Source organism: Procambarus clarkii, chromosome 7 (genome assembly GCF_040958095.1).
Source record: "Procambarus clarkii isolate CNS0578487 chromosome 7, FALCON_Pclarkii_2.0, whole genome shotgun sequence".
Lineage (NCBI taxonomy): Eukaryota > Metazoa > Arthropoda > Malacostraca > Decapoda > Cambaridae > Procambarus > Procambarus clarkii.
The window spans coordinates 15,720,713-15,740,606 of record NC_091156.1 but is presented as its reverse complement, the minus strand read 5'-3'; the positions used below and the strand labels follow the sequence as shown (position 1 = coordinate 15,740,606).

The 19,894-nt window shown below is 48.3% G+C and overlaps 1 protein-coding gene across 2 annotated transcripts in view; it reads left to right on the top strand.

Moving 5' to 3' along the window:
- The window catches only part of LOC123761416 (uncharacterized), a 224,068-nt gene that overhangs the window by 112,369 nt on the left and 91,805 nt on the right, over positions 1-19,894 (top strand). For both annotated transcript variants that reach the window (XM_069313279.1, XM_045747443.2), the window contains exons 4-5: positions 1,705-1,976; positions 16,560-17,152. In XM_069313279.1, the coding sequence (XP_069169380.1) occupies positions 1,705-1,976; positions 16,560-17,152 (865 nt within the window). The remainder of the gene's footprint in view (positions 1-1,704; positions 1,977-16,559; positions 17,153-19,894) is intronic.

Here is a 19,894-nt window from a genome sequence, read left to right as displayed (position 1 = left end):
GATGTGATAATGGAAGGGGACTCCCCTTCCAAACAGGAACAACTCTCTTCCTCCTCGCTCATCACCATCTTCCATACGCCATCAAGAGCCCTCCATAAAGGTATGTGGGCGGGACAGAGGAAATGAACAGCAGTGAGGGGTGACTCCCTCCCTTCTTGGTGGGAAGCGAGGGAGTGGTGTGGTGGTGTACAACAAGTGTTAGGCCACTGATCTGGCCAAATACCAGATTTTCCGACTCCTATGGACATTTTGGCCGGATATTGAGATAACTTTATCCGGTCACAATTTTGGCCGTATAAGGGCGTTTTCCGGATATTCGAATCCCGGATAATCGAGTGTGTACAGTATTCCATGAGCGTCTCATCATAAAATGCTGTAAAATAGTCTATTTCACACATGTCCTCACCAGTATCGGGGAAAAGGTCTGTAATCCCAACGTCTTTATTGTCAAAGACAGGAGGAACAAAATCATCACCATCACTCCATACAAGTACACCTGGTGTCCTGCGAGACGAAACAGCGGCATAACGGCGAGGAATCGTTGCACACCGTGGACCAGAAGCTGAAGCCCATCTACGCAAAGTACGGGAGATACGTAAACATGAGAGTCTTAGTTCCTCATGTGGTGCCATGTGACGGCGCTTGGCTGGGCGAGATGCTGCTGACGTGACAAAATCTCGCTTGATAACACCACTGGCACTAGCGACAGGCGTGGTAATACTATGCTCTGAATCCACTTCACTAAAACCAGAAAAAGAGTCACCTTCCTCTGACTCGTCGCCCAAAACATCCTCATACTCTAAATAAGTACAAGAACTGTGTGGTCATGGGTGAATTGGAGTAGACACTGGGCGAGGTGGGACTGGTGAGCATGTAGGCCTCGCCCTGGGAGCAGGCTGTATCTCATATCCACTGTCTGTGCTACTATCATCGGTCAATTGTGTGTAGTCCTTATCAATGTCAAAGTCATCAAAATCACTTTCCTCACCATCAGAAAATAATTCACTGGTTATTTGCTCTTGAGTAAGTGACTGCGTGCCTGGGAGGCGTTTGGCCGTGCGCTTGCCATGGTGATTGCTGGGTAACTGAGGCCTCCCACGCGTTGGTGGCGAGAGCAGGATTTTATTTACAAAATGGCGGCTGTTTACTATAGCCCCCGGGCAGCGTATGGGGGGCCCCCCCTACCCCGCTGGCCATTCAAATCTTGCGCGGTACTCCATGATGTAATGCGCAATTTTGCGTAAGTTACTCATCACGTCATATGACATGTTGTGCAGTTTAAGGGTTAAGGATTGGTGCCTAGTTAATCCTCCCTGGCCTGGATACATAACCAGGCCAAATTGCTCGGGAAGCACAGAGGCAAATATTTTACCACTGCACCATGGGAACATGTTATGCTCAAAGAATTAATAAAAGGAAAACATTAACTGAAATGCCAAATTAAACTATTTCTTAATTCTTATTTTAAACTCTAAAATTCTTCTGGTTCAGCCTTGGTTTTAGGTGCTACTTGCTTGGTGTCTGAAGCTGGGTGCATTTCTGTGGCTGTGCCTCTTTCAGAAGATCAGCCCAGTAATTTGGCTGGGCCAAAGAAACTGACTTTTCAAACCTCACTGGTTTGACCCCCTTTACTTGCATAATTTAATTTAATTTAATTTAATTTAATTTAATACTTGCATACTTTACCCATTCCTCTTTCTACAGGTTGGCATCTCTGGGAAGTGAACAGTTTCAAGGATTTTTAATTGCAGCAGAAACACAATTATTTGAACACAGGCTGGAATGTGGGGATGAACGAGGAATAATGCATTCCTTATCAGAGCTGAGAAGGCATATAAGTTTTGCTCTGAAGAACATGACTTTGACATCTTCTCATAAAACATTCATGCTTCAAGTGCAAAAAGTAACTAAAGAAATGTTGTTGACAGGCATGGTGAAGTGTTCTGCAGAACAAACCTGTGATCATTCTATTCAAGGTACGGCATTAATGTTTTAGTAATTGATGAAGCACTAGATCAATTGCCAAGTAAAGGGATATTAACTCCTATTAATAATTAGTTTATCTGCAGGTGGTAAGTCACAATAACGTGGCTGAAGAATGTTGACCAGACCACACACTAGAAGGTGAAGGGACGACGACGTTTCGGTCCGTCCTGGACCATTCTCAAGTCGACCATTCACAGTTGACTTGAGAATGGTCCAGGACGGACCGAAACGTCGTCGTCCCTTCACCTTCTAGTGTGTGGTCTGGTCAACAATTAGCTTATCTGTTTAAACTTAGTCACTTTCAAAATTATTTGATGTGCTTATTTAGTTTTAATGTACTGTACAGTATTTAAATGTTTGGTACATGTGTTATATAAATGATTTGAGTATACAAAAGTATTATAATTTGTTCTCAACATCATTGCATACATAAACAAAAAGCTGCAATTATTTATTGATTGCAATGACAAAGAATACCTTTATAATGATAAAGAGTATGTACTTTAGATTGCAAACAATTTGATACCAAAACGAGTGACGTAACACGAAAATTGATGTCAGAACACTGGAAAGATATAAATACAGTAATTGTAATGATGAGCGTCCAAAATTAAAATATTTGTTAAAATTCCCGTTATTGCTCTATTATTATGAGACTAGTTTTAAAATGCATGCCTTTATATTGTGAACAATTTGATACCAAAATGAGCGGTGTAACACGAAAATTGATGTTATCAAACTGAACGAGTATACACATTAGGTTGTGGTGTGCAAATTGGTGGTCGTTCATGGGTAACTTTAGGCTTTGCTGCGGGGAGTCTCGCCAGGCTTTTGGACATTATATGCATATATACCTTCAGGAAATTTAATTGCGAACACAATGACACCAAAACGAACGACGTAGCATGAGAATTAACGTGAGAAAACTAAAACGAGCATACACATTTTACTGATTTTGTGTGCTCATGTGTAACTTTTCCGACTTTAGGGTTTGCTGTGGGGAGTCTCGCGAGGCTTTTGGACATTATATACATATACACCTGCAGGGAATTTAATTGCAAACACAATGATACCAAAACGAACGACGCAGCATGAGAATTAAGGTGAGAAAACTGAAACTATTATACACATTTAGGCGTCGTCGCACGCTCACCCGCACTGTCCGCCCCATGACGTCAAAGTCTGTGGCGCTCACGCGCCACGCGTGATAGTGCTAACACCTTTAGAACGATTGATGCTGCTACCAGACAGTCTTGGCCTAAGATGACAAAAGTTACTACGAAAACCAAAAGTTATTTAAAAAATATTTCACTAATGGCGCGGCACTGTGGTATAATGCGAGGGACGGGAGGACATGGGCTGTTTGGCTTGACCAGGCCTGGACGGGTCAACTTGGGGCAGGCAGGCTAGTTATATAGGCCGCCAGGCATGGGAAAAACTCACAATATTTTTTAAGCAAACTTCAGCCCGTGCAAATTGTTTTTAGGAAACTTGTATATTTGTTATTACATAATTATTTCTTTTGTTTTTGACTGTGATGAAATATTAAAAAATTAATGGTAATTCCTGTAGTGTATAGGCTCCTCCATATCCCCCTTATCCCCAAGGCAGTCCCTCCCAATGCTCCTCTCTTTCCCGACACACCCCCTCCTACACCACGTATCTAGAGCTACAGCCGGACGGGATTAACCCCTTAACTGCGTTGCCTCCAAATATGACACCCCCCCTCCCCATTGTGCAGGAAATAAATTCTCTGGAAAAAATTCTTTTGATTTTTTAAAGTGTCAAAAACCCTTCCCTCAGTATGGGTATGTAAAAAAAAAAATCGAAATTGGGCTTACTTTGCTTGCTATGGGGTCCGCAAGTTGGCGCGTGATGTCATCATTCCCCGTTCGCCCGTGATGTACGCTCCCGGGGCCAGTAGGGCGCCCGGGGCGGGGCGCGCGAGTTGCCGCGAATATATTTATGTTCATTTTTTGTGCACAGTTCCAAATACATTTTATTTGTTTTTATGTGCTAATCCTATGTATAATGAACACGTACACTATATTATGGCAGTAAAACATCCGTACTGTCCGACGACACTGTGTTACATGCATGACACTTGTGTACACATATGCTGCACATATTTACTATGTATCATGCTAATTTATGTATATATACAATCTATTTACACACTATACACTGTCACACACTATATACATTCACCATCAACACATTCAGAGCAGCCACACCCAGCCAGTCTCCCTCACTCCAACATCTTACTCGCCAACATTGCTCCTCCCACCATACTGTTATTGTTCTTATTACACTATTTACACATGTTATATATACCTATCTACATGTTTTATTTACCAGAACTATGCAAGTAAGCCAGTATTGTGTCCGAACAGTACAGTTGCCACCATACACTGCATGAAAAATCACACAGCAGACAGCAGACGACGTTATGATTACACCGTAACCTCCCTCACCAAAATAGCTCCTCTCAACATTCTCCTGTTGCTGTTCTTACACTATATACACACACTGTATATACCCATGTACATATGTGTTGCCCATAGCGAACCACTATCTTGAGGTTATCTTGAGATGATTTCGGGGCTTTAGTGTCCCCGCGGCCCGGTCCTCGACGAGGCCTCCACCCCCAGGAAGCAGCCCGTGACAGCTGACTAACACCCAGGTACCTATTTACTGCTAGGTAACACTAAGCTAGTATTTTGAGCAAAACAAGAGTGGCTGCCACACACACAAATGAGGCTACCTCAATTCTCGCCCTCCCTCCCTCACCAAAATTCCTCCTTCCACAATACTACACACGATGCTAATTATAACCACAATCCTGCTATTATCACAATCCTGGTCACTAATTCCTGTAAATGAATAATTGACCACACGTTTATTTTGAAAAGGCACCTAAGAAGTCATTTGAAGATTCCTAGATGGACGAAATAATGCTGTGGTGCTGTGGCTAGTGCTGTGAACATTGTGAACAGCATTGATTCACTGATATTTGAACATTGTACCCAGTCATTATCACACTCAGGCTCTTCTATAATACTATCATGGCTAAATAATACAATATATATATATATATATATATATATATATATATATATATATATATATATATATATATATATATATATATATATATATATATATATATATATATATATATATGTATATTGACATTATTAGGCGATGCTGTGGTCACACGCTGAACAGCAGTGCTGTGCGCTCATGCTGCGAGTGCCAACCTTGGTTGCTCACACACTACTGAGGCTCCCACACCCGGGAATGTGAACCAAGATTTTTTTTAAAGATGGCGTCTGTTTACAAGAGCCCTGAGGAAGCTGATGTGAACCCCATGTAGCTGCGGGAGTTTTGAATGGAACGTGAAAAATACAAATACCCGGAGGTGCGTTGCGCAAACCAGACGTGAGCCTGCAGGTGCGTTGCGCAGTTTAAGGGCTAAGGGGGCAAGGGCTCCAGATTTAAAAAAAATGCATTTAAAGAAAACTAGTTCGATTTCAATCAAACTTTTTTGACTAGTTGTATATGAAAAGGGTTTCATCTGGTCCAAGTCTCTGCATCGTAGAATAAATAGGAAGGGAGAAAAATTAGTGAAGTAGGTGTCAAAATTATTCCAAAATGGTCAAAAGCGATTATCAAACACAAGTGTCAACTGAAATCATATCTATGAATCTCAACTATCACAATAGCATTTATTAAAAAAATAGTATAATTAGTTTTATTAGAAAAATAATTTAGTAAAAAAAAAAAATTGATATATTTTTTTTCAATTTTTTTTTTATCGGATGATTTGCATGAAACTTATACACCTGACATAAGCCTATCTGTAAGGGTGCCAATTTTGGAGAAAACTGGTTGATGTCAACCTCAGCCACAGATGGTAGCACCTTAGACTTTATTATTTTCTTATTTATTTTCAATATTTTCAACTAACATAAACGTTCAAATAACTCTTTCATTTCTGGGGGGAGCCCCTTCGGCTCCCCGGAGCTATCCAGGCTGAATGGATATGTATAACTTTCTGGCATCAGTCAATGCATGGAGTTCTTGCCTACCGGGGACCACAAGCCAGAACCTGGCCCCCTCTAGAGAGGCACGAGGAGCAATGGCCTATAGAGAGACCTCCCCCCCTCCGTATGATCGACCAGGATAGGCACCTAGAAAGGTAGGCGCCCCAAAACAAACCCCTATTCTGGTAAACTATTGCGACCAAAGACCGAACAGGTGGACAGAACTCCCCAAACGAAAATTTGCTAACCATCATGGCGTCATCATGTCGCCGCGCTGCCATCTGCGCAACCCTCCCCCTCCCCGGGAGGGGGAAGGGGGGAGTCCCAGACCCCACCGTCGACGACCCAACCATTAGTTCTCAGGCTGATGGGATCTGGTGCGGTCGTGCCTCTGGCTCCTGTTTGCAGTTGCAGTTCTGTGCCTTGTGGTGTGAGTTGTCCCTTCCAGTGGTGTGTGGGCCAGGAGTATTATTCCACGGTGCTCGGGCTGCATGCGCCTAGGGTTATCTACCGTAGGTGCCCTGTAAGTACTACCCTTGGGGCTTAGGGCCACCTTCCCTGGGTCGCCTTGGGGTCTACCTCCGCTGTGCCGTGTACTGCTCGGTACTTGGCCGACCTTGGGGTCAGCTGGGCTTTTTCTTGCCCTTGTTTGTCTCTGGGTAGGGGTAGTTTTCGTCACTGGTAGGGGCGCGGAGAACTGCACAGCTAGTTTTCACCATTAACAGCGACCGGCTCTGTTCCGCCCTGGTACGTTGTCCTCTTGCGGGGTTTTTCTTTTGTTTTTGTTTTCGCCTGGTGGGGGGGTCTGCCTGTTTGGTCCCCCATCGCTGTTCTTGGGGTTGTCTTATTCTTATTGTGTTGGTGGTCCTCCCTGATTGGTCCCTGTGAGTGTACATGTCCCGGGGTTTCAGCTATAGCAGTTTGTTTGGTAGTTTTGGGTTCCGGTTCGCAGTACCCTGCCTGGGCTTCCCTTAGCGAGTTACCACGGCTAAGGGCCCTGGAAAACCTCACAGGGGCTACGTGGTCCGATGGATGTGACCCCTGAGTCCCCACCTCGCGTCCTGCGAGTTTGAAGGTTGCTCTGTCCCCTTGTCTCAGGGGGACACTCACCGGTTTTGCCTCCGCTATGTTGCCTGTTGGGTCGGTGATTGTTTTGACCCGGAGTCGTGCGACATGTGTTGTCTGTACGTTCTCCAGTTCACTCAGGCTACTGTGCCTGATATGTGGGTGAGGGCAGCTGAGGCGTTGCATGCTCGCTTTAGGTTGCTGCAATGCGCTAGGTTGGTTGCTGCCTAAGATGCCTCGAGACTGCTCCGTTTTGGTTATAGGGACCCGGACTTGGGGGTGGGAGTCGCTTCGGATCTGGTTCCGTCCGCCCCTCTGAGTCCTTCTGTTGCCCGTTTGGTCCCCCACCCCTTGCTACCGGCTCCTAAACGTCTGAGGGTTTCAGAGCCGGGGCTGGGTTTAATTGGTTGTGAGACTCGGGCAGTCTCGGGGGTGTCCCTTTCTGGGGCAGTGGCGGAGGCATTCGAGCCTGGTCCTTCTGCTGAAGCTTCTGGGTCTGGCCAGTGGGCCCCCCCTTGTTCCTGCTTTTTCGGCTGCTCCCACCTTTTCTTTGGGGGTGGGGGCTCAGGAGGACGGCTCGGCCCTGGACCCTCTGGGCGAGGTTCCTGGGGTTGGGGAGGGGTTGGCTTGGTGGCCTTGGGCTCCATTGGACCCCGCCTGGGTTTTTCTACCCTCTAAGCGGGGCTTGGTGTTACAAGGAGAGGGGGTTCTCTTTCGCTCCCTCTGCGTACGAATTGGATTTGGTGTCCACCCCTTCCTGGGTTCGGTTCTGTCATCCCGAGGGTTCTTTGGTTCCATCTTTCCAGGGGTTTCCGGCTTCCCGTGTTTCGTCTTCGGAGGTGCGGGAGGCCTTGACGGCTTACCTCTTGTGTGACCCTGATTATGACTTCATGATGGATCCGCGTTCGCGTTGGCAGACTGTCCTCTCTCTTTGTTAGAGCCTTGGCACACGTTCTGTCGGTTCCGCGCGCTTGAGTGGCGAGAGGTTTCTTCGGCGTTGCAGGTTTTCCTGGGGGGTGCGTTTGAGCATCTAAATGCCTGTTTGTTCTCCCCTGCCCTTCCACGGGATGTTGGTGTCTTGCAGCTTCACGTGCAGGTTCCTTCCCTCTCGACTGCCTTGATTGCGGAGGATTTGCGAACTCGTGGCCTGCTTGCTTCGGCTCTGCATTTCTTTTCCCTCCTTGAGCTGTCCTTGGATTGGCTCGAGTTGGATGTGGGAGCGCTTGGGGCTTCTGCCGGGTCCTGTGCGCTGCCCACTGCTGTGCGGGCATCGTCTGCTTTGTTGAAGCTCTTCGCACCCATCCTGCGTGATGCGGTTTCGCGGTTCTATGCTTCTCGCCTTGCGTGTCATCAGGCGGTGTTGGCTTCCTCCTTGGAGTCTGCCTGGGCCCTGGCTCTTCGTTTGTCCTCGCCCTTTTGTCTGTTGCTGTTTACGGAGTCTGCTGTGGGGCAGCATCTGCAGGCGGCCTCGGTCAGTTATTGGCCTATGTCTGAGTTGTTGTTGCTCCGGGGGGCTCGCGGGGGGCCTTCCCAGAAGGGTCGTGCCAAGGCTCGGGGGTCTTTTCGTCGGGGTAGGCCTTTGGTGCCAGATTCGGGGCTGGCGGCGCCTTCAGTTCCGGCTGTGGCTGGACGGAGTGGGGTCCGTAATGTTCGCCACCTCGGTTCTCGCAAGGCGCATCGGCCCTTTCGCAGTTCGTCCCATTGACGGGGCAATGAGGGGGGGCGGCTCGCCCAGTTTGCCCACGCCTAGTCCCACGATTCATGGGCTTTTCGGGTCGTTTCGTGCGGCCTGTGGTGGCGTTGGGTGGCTGTTCCTCCCCTCGGGGCTGGTGGGGCAGGCCTCTTCTCCAGTGCCCTGCCGGGTCATCTCGGAGTGGGCTCACTTGGGCATGGTCGAAACGATGTCGTCCCTCAGATGGGTTTCCCACCTGTTTCCGGTCCCGAAACGGGGCTGCGCAGACCTCCGGTTCATTCTGAACTTGTCCTGTCTGAACCCGTGGGTTTTGTGCCCCCCCTTTCGGATGACTACGCTGTCTCAGGTCCGTCTTCTTTTGGAGAGGGGCACTTAGATGGTGTCCCTGGATCTCAAGGACGCGTATTGGCACGTCCCGGTTCATCCGGGGTTCAGGGACTGGCTCGGTTTTGTTGTGGGGCATCAAGGTTATCACTTTTGTTGTCTTCCCTTTGGGTTGAATATGGCGCCACATGTTTTCACACACCTCACTCGGGTTGTGGTGGCCCGCCTGCGTCTGCTAGGTGTTCGGGTGCTGGCCTATTTCGATGACTGGCTGGTTTGGGCTCCCAGCCAGTCCGCGTGTCTGCTCGCCAGGGATTTGGTTCTTTCCCAGCTCGCCAGGTTCGGGTTCTTGGTGAACTGGAAGAAGCACCATCTGGTTCCCTCTCAGGTTCGGTCTTGGCTGGGTCTGGTTTGGAACGCTCGCGCTGCTTCCTTGTCTCTTCCTCCGGGAGCTCTCTTGTGCCTGCGGTCCCGCCTTCGCCCGTTTCTGAGGGGTTCCCGAGTCACGAGGCGGTTGCTCGAGGGTTTGGCCGGGAGCCTGAACTTTGCCATGAAGGTCTACCCACCAGGTCGGGTGTGGCTTCGTCGGCTGTTCTAGTTACTTTGAGGCCGGCTCCTCCGCCTCTCTCGCGATCGTTGGGTTCGACCTCTGGGGGCTTTGCGTCGGTTGCTGCGTCGCCGGCTTCCTCTTCGGGCTTTTCGGGGTTCGGTGGCTTGGCGCCTTCCCGAGCCCTCGCTCGATGTGTACACAGATGCGTCGTCTCTTGGCTGGGGTTTTGTGACCAGTGCTCACCAGGCCGGCCAGGGTCGGTGGGGTCCGTCCTTCCGTCGGGCTCACAGCTCAGTGCGGGAGTTCGTGGCGGTATGGATGTTGCTCCGAAGGATTCAAATCGCTCGCGGATCGACAATCAGGCTCCATTCGGACTGCTTCCCGGTGGTTCATTGTTTGAACCGCGGAGCTTTGATGCGGTCCTTGGCTCTTTGGGACTGGTCTCTTTGGGTGACTCGTCTGCTGAGTTCTCGGTGTTTGGCTCTCCTGGCGGTTCATGTCCGGGGGGTGTCCAATGTCCTGGCGAATGGCCTGTCCAGGTTCCGTCCCCTCTCCACAGAATGGACAGTCGATGCTGACTCCTTCAGTTGGCTGTGCCGAATGTTCGGGACTCCAGACGTGGATCTCTTTGCGTCGGCGTGGTTGAGGCATCTCCCGGTTTACGTGGGGCTCTTTTCCGACTGCGAAGCCGTCGGGGTTGACGCCTTCAGGCAGGACTGGGCGAGGTGGGGTTACCTGCATCTCTTTCCCCCGGTTCTGCTGTTGCTCTAGGTCTTGACTTGCTTGGAGACTTACTGAGGTCGAGTTGTCCTTCTGGCCTCTTGGTGGCCGGCCCAGCCTTGGTTTCAGCGCTGCTTGCTCGGTGTCCGAACCCGAGGGTCTTCCCGCGGCTCCGCCTCTTTCAGCAGATCAGTCCAGCCCTGTATGAGGCTGGTTCCATCTTCTCCTTGAGCCTTCATGTCTGGTGTTATTGACTCGGGTTTATCATTCCTTGTATGGTGCGCAGGGGGCTTCTTTGTTGGTCTCCCACCTGCGTGCTTCGTCTCAGCGACAGTATGAGGTTTCCTGGCGGTCCTTCCGGTTTTTTCTATCACTGCGTCGGTGTTCTTCGGTCTCTGATAGGGTTGTTCTGTCCCTTTCTCTCTTGGTTGTTTCAGGACCGTCATCTTATGCCGAATACTGTTGCTTCGTATCATGCGGCGTTGGCGGAGCCGCTTTAGCTTGCTTTCGGTGTTGATATTACTTCCGCCCCGTTTCGCAAGTTGTCTCGTGCATTGTTTCACCTCTGGCCTGCTCATGCGCCGCCTGAGCCGTCTTGGTCTTTGGATCGTGTGCACTCGTTTCTCTCTTTGCGTCGGTTTGTTGTGGCCCCTTCCATTCGGGATTGCTTTTCTAAGGCACTTTTCCTGTTGGCATTGGCCTCGGGGGGTCGGGTTGGCGAGCTTCATGCTCTCCTCCGGCGCCGAGGTTTCTGCTCTTTCGGTCCTGGTGGTCATTATGTTCGTTTGCAGCTGTCTCCTTTTCTGGCGAAGAATGAGACGGCTACGTTCCAGAGGGGGCCGTGGGTTGTTGATGCTTGGTTGATCAGGCCGGGGGTGCATCATGTGCTGTGTCCGGTTGCGGCTCTCCGCCGTTATTTGCGCACCACGGCTTCCATTGCCGGGGATGCGCTCTGAGTTGTTTCGGTTTCCCTTCTTCCCTGTTCCCGGGCTTGGGTCTCTTAGGTTGTCCGCAGGGTTATTAAGTGTAGCCAGCCTGCGGTTTTTCCCTGGGCCTACGACGTTCGTAAATTTGCTGCTTTGGCGGCTGTCTTTGGCAACATGTCTTGGGTGGACATTCGGGCTCGGGGTTTTTGGGGATCGAACAGGGTCCTGGTCGCTCGCTACCTGGTGAATGTTCCTGTGTCTTGTCGGGCCTGCGTTGCTTTGGGTCGGCGGTTGCAGCCAGTTGTCTCGACTTCGCGTTGAGGAGTGAGGACGGCCCGCCGCCCGGGTAAGTCCCTGGTTTTTCCTTATCTTTGGGTAGTTAGCTCCATGGAGCCGAAGGGGCTCCCCCCAGAAAACCAGCGTTGAATGTAATGAAACGCCATTTTCTGGGTGAGTCCCGGAGGCTACCCGGCATCCCTCCCTCCCTCTGGTCGGCGGTGTTTTTTGCATTTTTGACATCCACCCTAAGAACTAATGGTTGGGTCGTCGACGGTGGGGTCTGGGGCTCCCCTCTTGCCCCTCCCGGGGAGGGGGGGGGGTTGCGCAGACGGCGGCGCGGCGACATGATGACGTCATGATGGTTAGCTAATTTTCGTTTGGGGAGTTCTGTCCACCTGTTCGGTCTTCGGTCGCAATAGTTTACCAGAATAGGGGTTTGTTTTGGGGCGCCTACCTTTCTGGCTGCCTATCCTGGGCGATGGCAGACATAGAATGCTCCCGATCATACGGGGAGTCTCTATAGGCCATTGCTCCTCGTGCCTCTCTAGAGGGGGCCAGATTCTGGCTCGTGGTCCCCGGTAGGCAAGAACTCCATGCATTGACTGATGCCAGAAAGTTATACATATCCATTCAGCCTGGATAGCTCCGGGGAGCCTCCGGGACTCACCCAGAAAATGGCGTTTCATTACATTCAACGCTGGTTTTTTTATTCAATTTACATGAAACTTGCACCTTATATGTAAAGTTTGTCTCTAAAATCCCTAGCTAGCGTTTTTTCCTAAGTTCATTTATTGATTTTATAATAGCAATAAACATGACATATTTACATTATTTTTGGGGGGAACTTTGAATATTTGTATTAGGAAAACTAAAGATGTTTTGGAAACTCCGTACCTCCGGATCCTTTATTATATGCTAATGTGTCAGAAAAGTGTCATAGAATGATTATATCTGAAAGGTGTGTTTGTTTATTTACACTTGAAAATGTGTAAAATTCGTTGAAAAAAAATAAAAAAATAAAAAAATCTCCCTTTCTATTTACGCTGCAGTACTAAAACTTGAAACAATTGCAGCCCTTTTCATATACAACTAGTCAAAAAATATTGGTTGACATTGAACAACTTTTATGAAACCATGCCCATGACCGACGCCTGCCTTTCTGATCTTGACTATTCATTGCTTGTCTGGCTTACTGTCTAGATTGGATAACATCGGTAGCAAGTTAACCAACCCAGATTTCTGATCCGGCCAAATATCGGCTAATCTGGCTTCCATGGACATTTTGGCCGGATGGGGAGATAACTTTATCCGGCAACGATTCTTGCCGTATTAGGGCATTTTCCAGATAGGTGGCTTCCTGATTAGTGGGTGTTGTTACGGAGCCCCCCCCTCCTATTTCTCCCCAAATCCGGCTTTAAGAGTCATCTCTGCTTACCCTGCTGATTCCCTGAGGCGCAGGGAGTTATTTTTTTATATATGAGGCGACCAGATTGGTCACCTAATTGGGGAGAAATTTGTGTTTATAAATTTGTATGCAAGGGGGAAAGTCACACCCTGGGTACAAACAAAATGGCTCCCTCTGTCTTCAAATCCACCCTTTTTTTGGGCGACGCCAGCCGGCTGGCAATTGGCTGGCCGGGGTCACGTGAAGCGGTCGACCAATCAGTGCCGCTGTAACACCACTGAGAGTCCCAGGCGGCGCCAGCGGAGGCGTAGCCCAGAGCTGATCGGACTGTGGACGCGAGTGGTGTGTCGAATAGTTCTCGAGATGGGAGGCTTTGGGAGCCTCGTTCAGTGGATCATAAGCAGCCATTGCAGCTCACCATCAATACTGAAGACCACGTGCTCCTGGGAAGCAAGAAGTAGCCAGAAGTGCCAAAACTTGAGGTGTCAGTCGGCGACGACTCTGGAGGGCTTAGTCTGATGCCCGCGGGTCTGGATGGTGTGGCGAGCAGGACTGCAGTAACTGAGTCAAATCTACTGAGGACGTTGGAGGAAAGACACAGTTTCTAGGTCAATGAGAAATGCCTTTGTGGAAGGAACGTGTGTATACGGTGACTGGCTCAGTGACCACTGGTTGGACCAGGATTGGAAGGCCTGAACTTAGGGAGTGGCACGGAGAAGATGCGATTACTTCACAACACCTGAGGCCCTGCAGCGCTCTACTGGATCGTCAAGGAGCGACTCAGGAACAGTAGGAACCTCACACCATTGAGGGACAGGCGTCGTGAACCAGGAAAGTTGAAGGTAGATCATATTTCCCTCCCATTACCCCTTGTTAATTAGGCTAGTTAGGCCTCCAAATATCTATATATGGTATCAGCATATTTATTAGTACATTAGTATTAGGATAGGCTGCAGGGCAGCTAGTATTTGCGACTGTTGAAGAGGACAGTGTGTGGACGACGTGGCAGTTGGTGAGGCGGCGGTCGACGTTGATGAAGTGCTCTCGTTTGAGAGGGTGTGAGACCTCCCCTTTTAAATCTGCCCAGCTGATGGAGCTGCCAGAGGTCGTGAGAGGAGAGTTACCGATGATCTCCAGACTATTTATTCCATATATGTCCATTCATGTACCCTTATTAAATATATATGTGCTCATGTAGCTTTTCTTTAGTAAATGACATATATATTTTCACTGATGTGTTTGAGTGTGCCTCCATATTATCTCTACGAGCATACATGAGTAATATTGTAACCCCACCTAGTGGACAGTAAGATTTTATATGGAAATTTCCTAGTGACTGGTGGTGATAGAGCAACACAAACATTTATAAAAGCGTACCCCAGGCTGGTGATCCTGTTTCAGCGCTGTCAGTGCTGAAGATAAGCCTAAGTCTTCCTTCACTCCTCCCTGGGGCAAGGCCGGAATTGCTTGTAGCAGTTTTCCCCGTGGTTGACTGAAGTTATCGGTTGACTGGTTATCGATAACAATCGATAACATCCCCAGGGTGGATCAGTGGCACCCAGGTGGTGGGAGCATAGACCTGTGGTGATGGACATTATGTGGTCCTCACCTTTGGGACCAAATGACTCCGGTGAGTTACGTGAGTATGAAAGACTGACCATTCTTTCTCGTGACCCCCTAGCAGTCCCCTTGCTAGCCCACCCCTCGTAACAGAGTCTACAGTATTTTTTATTCGAGTTGATTACCATCCTTATGGTGATAAGGTGGCTTCGTTGATGGTGTCCCACCTGCGTGCTTTATCTCAGTGGCAGTATGAAGTTTCCTGGTGGACATTCAGTTTCTTTTTGTCTCTTCATAATGGAACTTCATTTTCTGTTAGGGTGGTCTTGTCCTTTCTCTTGTGGCTGTTTCAGGACTGTCATCTTGTGTTGAATACTGTCGCCTCGTATTGTGCGGTGCTGGTGGAGTCGCTGCAGCTTGCCTTTGGCATTGATGTTACATCTGCGCCATTTTGCAAGCTGTCTCGGGGTGTTGTTTCACCTCCGGCCTGCTCAAGCATTGCCTGAGCCGTACTGGTCATTGGACAGGGTGCTCTCTTTTCTATCTCTCCCTCGGTTTGTAGTGGCCCCTTCGGTTTAGGATTGTCTCTCCATGGCTCTTTTCCTATTGGCATTGGCCTCTGGGAGATCGGGTCAGGGAGCTTCATGCTCTCCTCTGGCGCAGGGGTTTCTGCTCCTTTAGCTCTGGTGATAGGTTTGTTCATTTGCAGCTGTCTCCTTCATTTCTGGTGAAGAATTAGACAGCTGCTTTGTGGAGGGTCCTTGAGTTGTTAATGCTTGGTTGGTCAGGCCAGGGGTGCATCATGTGTTGTGTCCGGTTGCGACTCTCCGCCGTTATTTGCGCGGCACGGCTTCTGTGTCTGGGATGTGCTTTGGGTTGATTTGGTTTCCCTTCCCTTTTCCAGAGTTCAGGGTCTCCCAGGTCGTCCGCAGGGTTATTCGGTCTAGCCAGCCTGTAATTTATCCCCGTGCCCATGATGTTCGTAAGTTTACTGCCCTTGCTGCCGTCTTTGGTATCATGTTCCGGGCTGACATTCGGGTGTGGGTTTTTTGGTGGTCGAACAGGGTTCTGGCTGCGCACTACCTGGTCAGTGTTCGTGGGTATAGTCGGGCCTCTGTTGCTTTGGGTCGGCTGTTGCAGCCAGCTGTCTCGACTTCGCGTTGAGGGGCGAGTGCCGACTGCCTCCTGGGTAAGTCCCTTTTGTTTTCATCTTTTGGTAAGGAGCTCCGGGAGCCGAAGTGGCTCCCCCCCAGTAAACCAACATTGAATATAATGAAATACCATTTTCTGGGTGAGTCCCAACAATCGCCCCTCCCCCCCCCCCTCCGGGTCAGTTGGCGATTTTTGAGTGTTTTTGACATCCAGCATCGGAACTGGGGTGCGGGTAGCCGACATGAGGGGGTCTGGGCTTCCCCCTTTCTCCTCCCGGGGTGCGGGTAGCCGACATGAGGGGGTCTGGGCTTCCCCCTTTCTCCTCCCGGGGAGTGGGGGAGCTGCACAGACAGCAGTGCATGGCATGACTAACGTCATGCTCGTTTGTCTTTGGGGAGTTCTGTCCACTCGTTTGACTTTCAGTATTAGTTTCAACCAGAATAATGGTTTGTTTTGGGATGCTTACCTTTCTGGGTGCCTAACCCAGAGGATGACAGACAGAATGCTCCAAATCACATGTGGAATTCTATAGGCTGAGAGAGAGAGAGAGAGAGAGAGAGAGAGAGAGAGAGAGAGAGAGAGAGAGAGAGAGAGAGAGAGAGAGAGAGAGGGGGGGGGAGAGAGAGGGAGGGAGAGGGAGGGGAGGGGGTCCATCAGAGAGGCTCCTCGTGCCTCTCTGAGGCAGCCAGGCTCTGGCTCATGGTCCCCGGTAGGCCTAATAATGCCATTCACACTGACTGATGCCAAAGTCTAATATATATTCATTTCAGCCTGGATAGCTCCTGGGAGACTCCGGGTCTCACCCAGAAAATGGTATTTCATTACATTGAACGCTAGTTTTTTTCTTTTGCAGTGCCGTGGACCTTGGTGGAATCTTTAGTAAAGGAACGTTACGTAGTGGTGAATGGAGGTCAAGCGAAGATACGTTGTCAGATTTTATTACAGTTATTATGTTCTGTATTTAAAAGTACCCTAGACTTTGGTATTAAACAACTATCACTGTGTGGAGCTAACGATATAGTTGTTGAAGATCACAGAATGAATCAAGTAAAGAAGAGCCTTAGAAGATTGTTCAGAAAACATCAAGGTAGTGGTTGCACGGTGTTATCTTCAAGCAGCCTCCGTCATACTGATATAGAAAACCAAGTCCCTTATTTTCCATTATGTATGCAAGAACTCCACAAAATTCTTTCTAGCACTGGTCGTCTTCGTCATCATGCTAGGATACGTTATACACTGTTCCTCAAAGATATTGGATTGCCTGTAATGGAAAATATAGCATTTTGGGAAGATTTTTATTGCAAACCAAAGTTGGGCCATGGTGGAGGCTGTTGCCACTCTTGGGAAGGAAGTGATAAGAGGCGCTACACTTATGGTATCAGGCATCTGTATGGGATAGAAGGCAGCAGAAGAAATTATACTTCCCATTCCTGTACCGCTCTTCAAGTAGGTGTTATGATTATTTTGCCGAATTGTTTTATGTTATAATTAAGAATATTAGAATAAAGGACTCTGTATATGACTTTTGGCCCATGCAAGGCAGCTCCTACTGTTTCCAATCTCTCATGTTTTTCTAAACAATGCATGAAAATTTTCAAGTTAATTAACTTTTATGTTACTTGATATCTTATTCCTTAGATCTGCCACCCTATTTCTGAACCAGTTTTTGCCTATTTATTTTTATTAAATCTAGGACTTTCCAATTTGAATTCTTATTTATACTCTAACTTGGGTTGATCATCACAGCATCCAATTCATATCCCCAATTTTTAAAGTTTTTGTTATCATTTATTGACTTTGATCATGTCTGCCATTACTCTACACCTTTGTAAACAGTATAAGTTGATATTTCTTAGTCTTTCTTCCTAAGAAATGTGCGCCCAACCACTTTGGCTGGATTGTAGAGCATTGGTCTCACTTCATGCAGGACGGCGTTCAATCCCTGACCGTTCAAGTGGTTGAGTACCATTCCTTTCCCCCGTCTCATCCCAAATCCTTATGGTGATCCCTTCCAAGAACTATATAGGCATAATGGCTTGGTGCTTTCTACTGATAGTTCTCTTCCCTTCCCAAAGAATGTTTCATTTTTTGTATGATCCATCAGTCATCCCTCGTAGCTCAGCTCTTTCAGCTTAGGAACAAGATTTAATAACAAAGGCAGAATTTTTCTTCACAAAATGTAGTGGTTTCAAGAAATCTGCAAGCTTGCTCCTTATCGACCTTTCTAGTAACTTGCAAGGGATGCATGTTAGTTTTGGTGATCAGTATTTTAATGGTTCTTGTCGTCAATTTTTCTTGTATATTGACGCCACATTAATCATTTTCCAAATCTGGAGGCTCTCCTTTTTCCAGTAAGGATTTGGTAACCATAGCAAGGGGTCTGCACAATGCATCTGCTGCTTCCTTTAATAACTATGGTATGGGTTGGTATGTGTATGGTCATGCCTGGCAAGAGTGCTTGTAGGTAGACAGACAGGCTTTGGAATGTTGATTTCTGGGGTTTGGAGTTGCAGGAGCCCGAACATTTGACCTAGGTTAGGCATTGGTGTCAAAACCTATGAGGCTGTTCCTTCAAATTGGTTCCTTTTATTATCCTCAATTCCAGTCTGAGCTGGATGCCACCTTCACTTTTTTTTATTGTGCATTTACAGGTCTATGTTTGAGGTCTGGATTAACCTCCCACTCAGTAAATTTCAGCAGTTCCACCTTCCAGTATTTCTGGGCTAGCGTGATTTGCTAAAGTTCTTACTGAAGAGCCAGGACATTAAATTGGAAATGACCTGAATGCATTTGAGTTTGACTCTACAGATGTTTCCTAGTTAAATTTTGAAGTCCCAGGTTCCTCCTGGTTGGTGAACAATACATAATTCACCTTGATGAAATGGACTATTTTCTGATGTTTGAACATTCTGGATTGGAAATAGTTGCCCAAATCTTTGAAGTATTTATAGGTAATTTCTCTTTTGATGTACTTAATGGAGTTTCATTTCCTCTTACCCCTCCTTGTGATGTGGTTGTGTGGCAGCTTCATATCCAGGTTCCCAAATTCTTAGTGGTTTTAGTCACTCTAAACCACAGGAATAAGACCTTTTAGTGAAAGTTCTTCATTTTTGTATTGCTCTCAAAATACTCTTGTTACACCAATGGAGAAAAGTGGGTGTCCTTACTTAGCATTCCTTTTCCTTCTTTTCTACCTTGGTATCTGCTTCATATACCTTGCCAAATTTTTTTACCGAGGTCTTTTAGGATGCAGTAACAGATTTCTATGCTGGATAATGAGCTGTTTATGTGCAGTCTTAATCACCTCAAAAAGTTTGCTTGAGTGCTGTTACTGGGGGGAGCCCCTACGGCTCCCCGGAGCTTACTAAGCTGATATGCTAATGTCGGACTTTGGCATCAGTCATGTGTATGGAGTTCTGTGGGCCTACTGGGGACCACGAGCCAGAACCTGGCCCCCTCAGAGAGACATGGAGAGCATTGGCCTATAGAAACCCCCGTGTGGTTGGAAGCATTCTACGTCTGCCATCGACCAGGTTAGGCACCCAGAAAGATAAGCATCCCAAAACAAACCCCTATTCTGGTGAAAATTTTGCTACCAAAAGCCAAACAAGTGGATAGAACTCCCCTAAAAGAAACGAGCAAACGAGCATGATGTCACACGTCGCCATGCCGCTGTCTGCGCAGCTCCCCCCTCCCCGGGAGGGGGAAGGGGGAGCCCCAGACTCCCACGCCGGCTGTCCACCCCTCAGTTCTCAGGCTGATACTAGAGGCGGAGGTCATGTGCTTGGCTCCAGAGTTTCCAGCACTGTGCTTTGAGTGTGGTGACTGTCTTCCAGGTGTGCGAGAGCCAGGAGTTGTTCTACAGTACTAGGGTTGCATGTGCCAAGGGTTATTGTCCCTAGGTGCCTTGTAAGTACTGGCCTTGGAGCTTGGGGCCACCTTCTACAAGTTCCTCGGGGTCTGCCTCTACTGGGTCGTATTACTGCTCGGTTTTTCAGCCACCCTTTGGGTGCTTGGGGGTTTTGTCTTCCTTGTATACCTTAGGGTAAGAGGCAGTTTGCACTGGTGCGGGGCGCAGGGTAGTGCACAGCTTGTTTTCACCATTCACAGCGGCTAGCTCTGTTCCTTGGGGTGCATTGTCCTCTTGTTGGTTTTTGTTTTTTCTTTGTGTTTTTGCCTTGTGGGGTG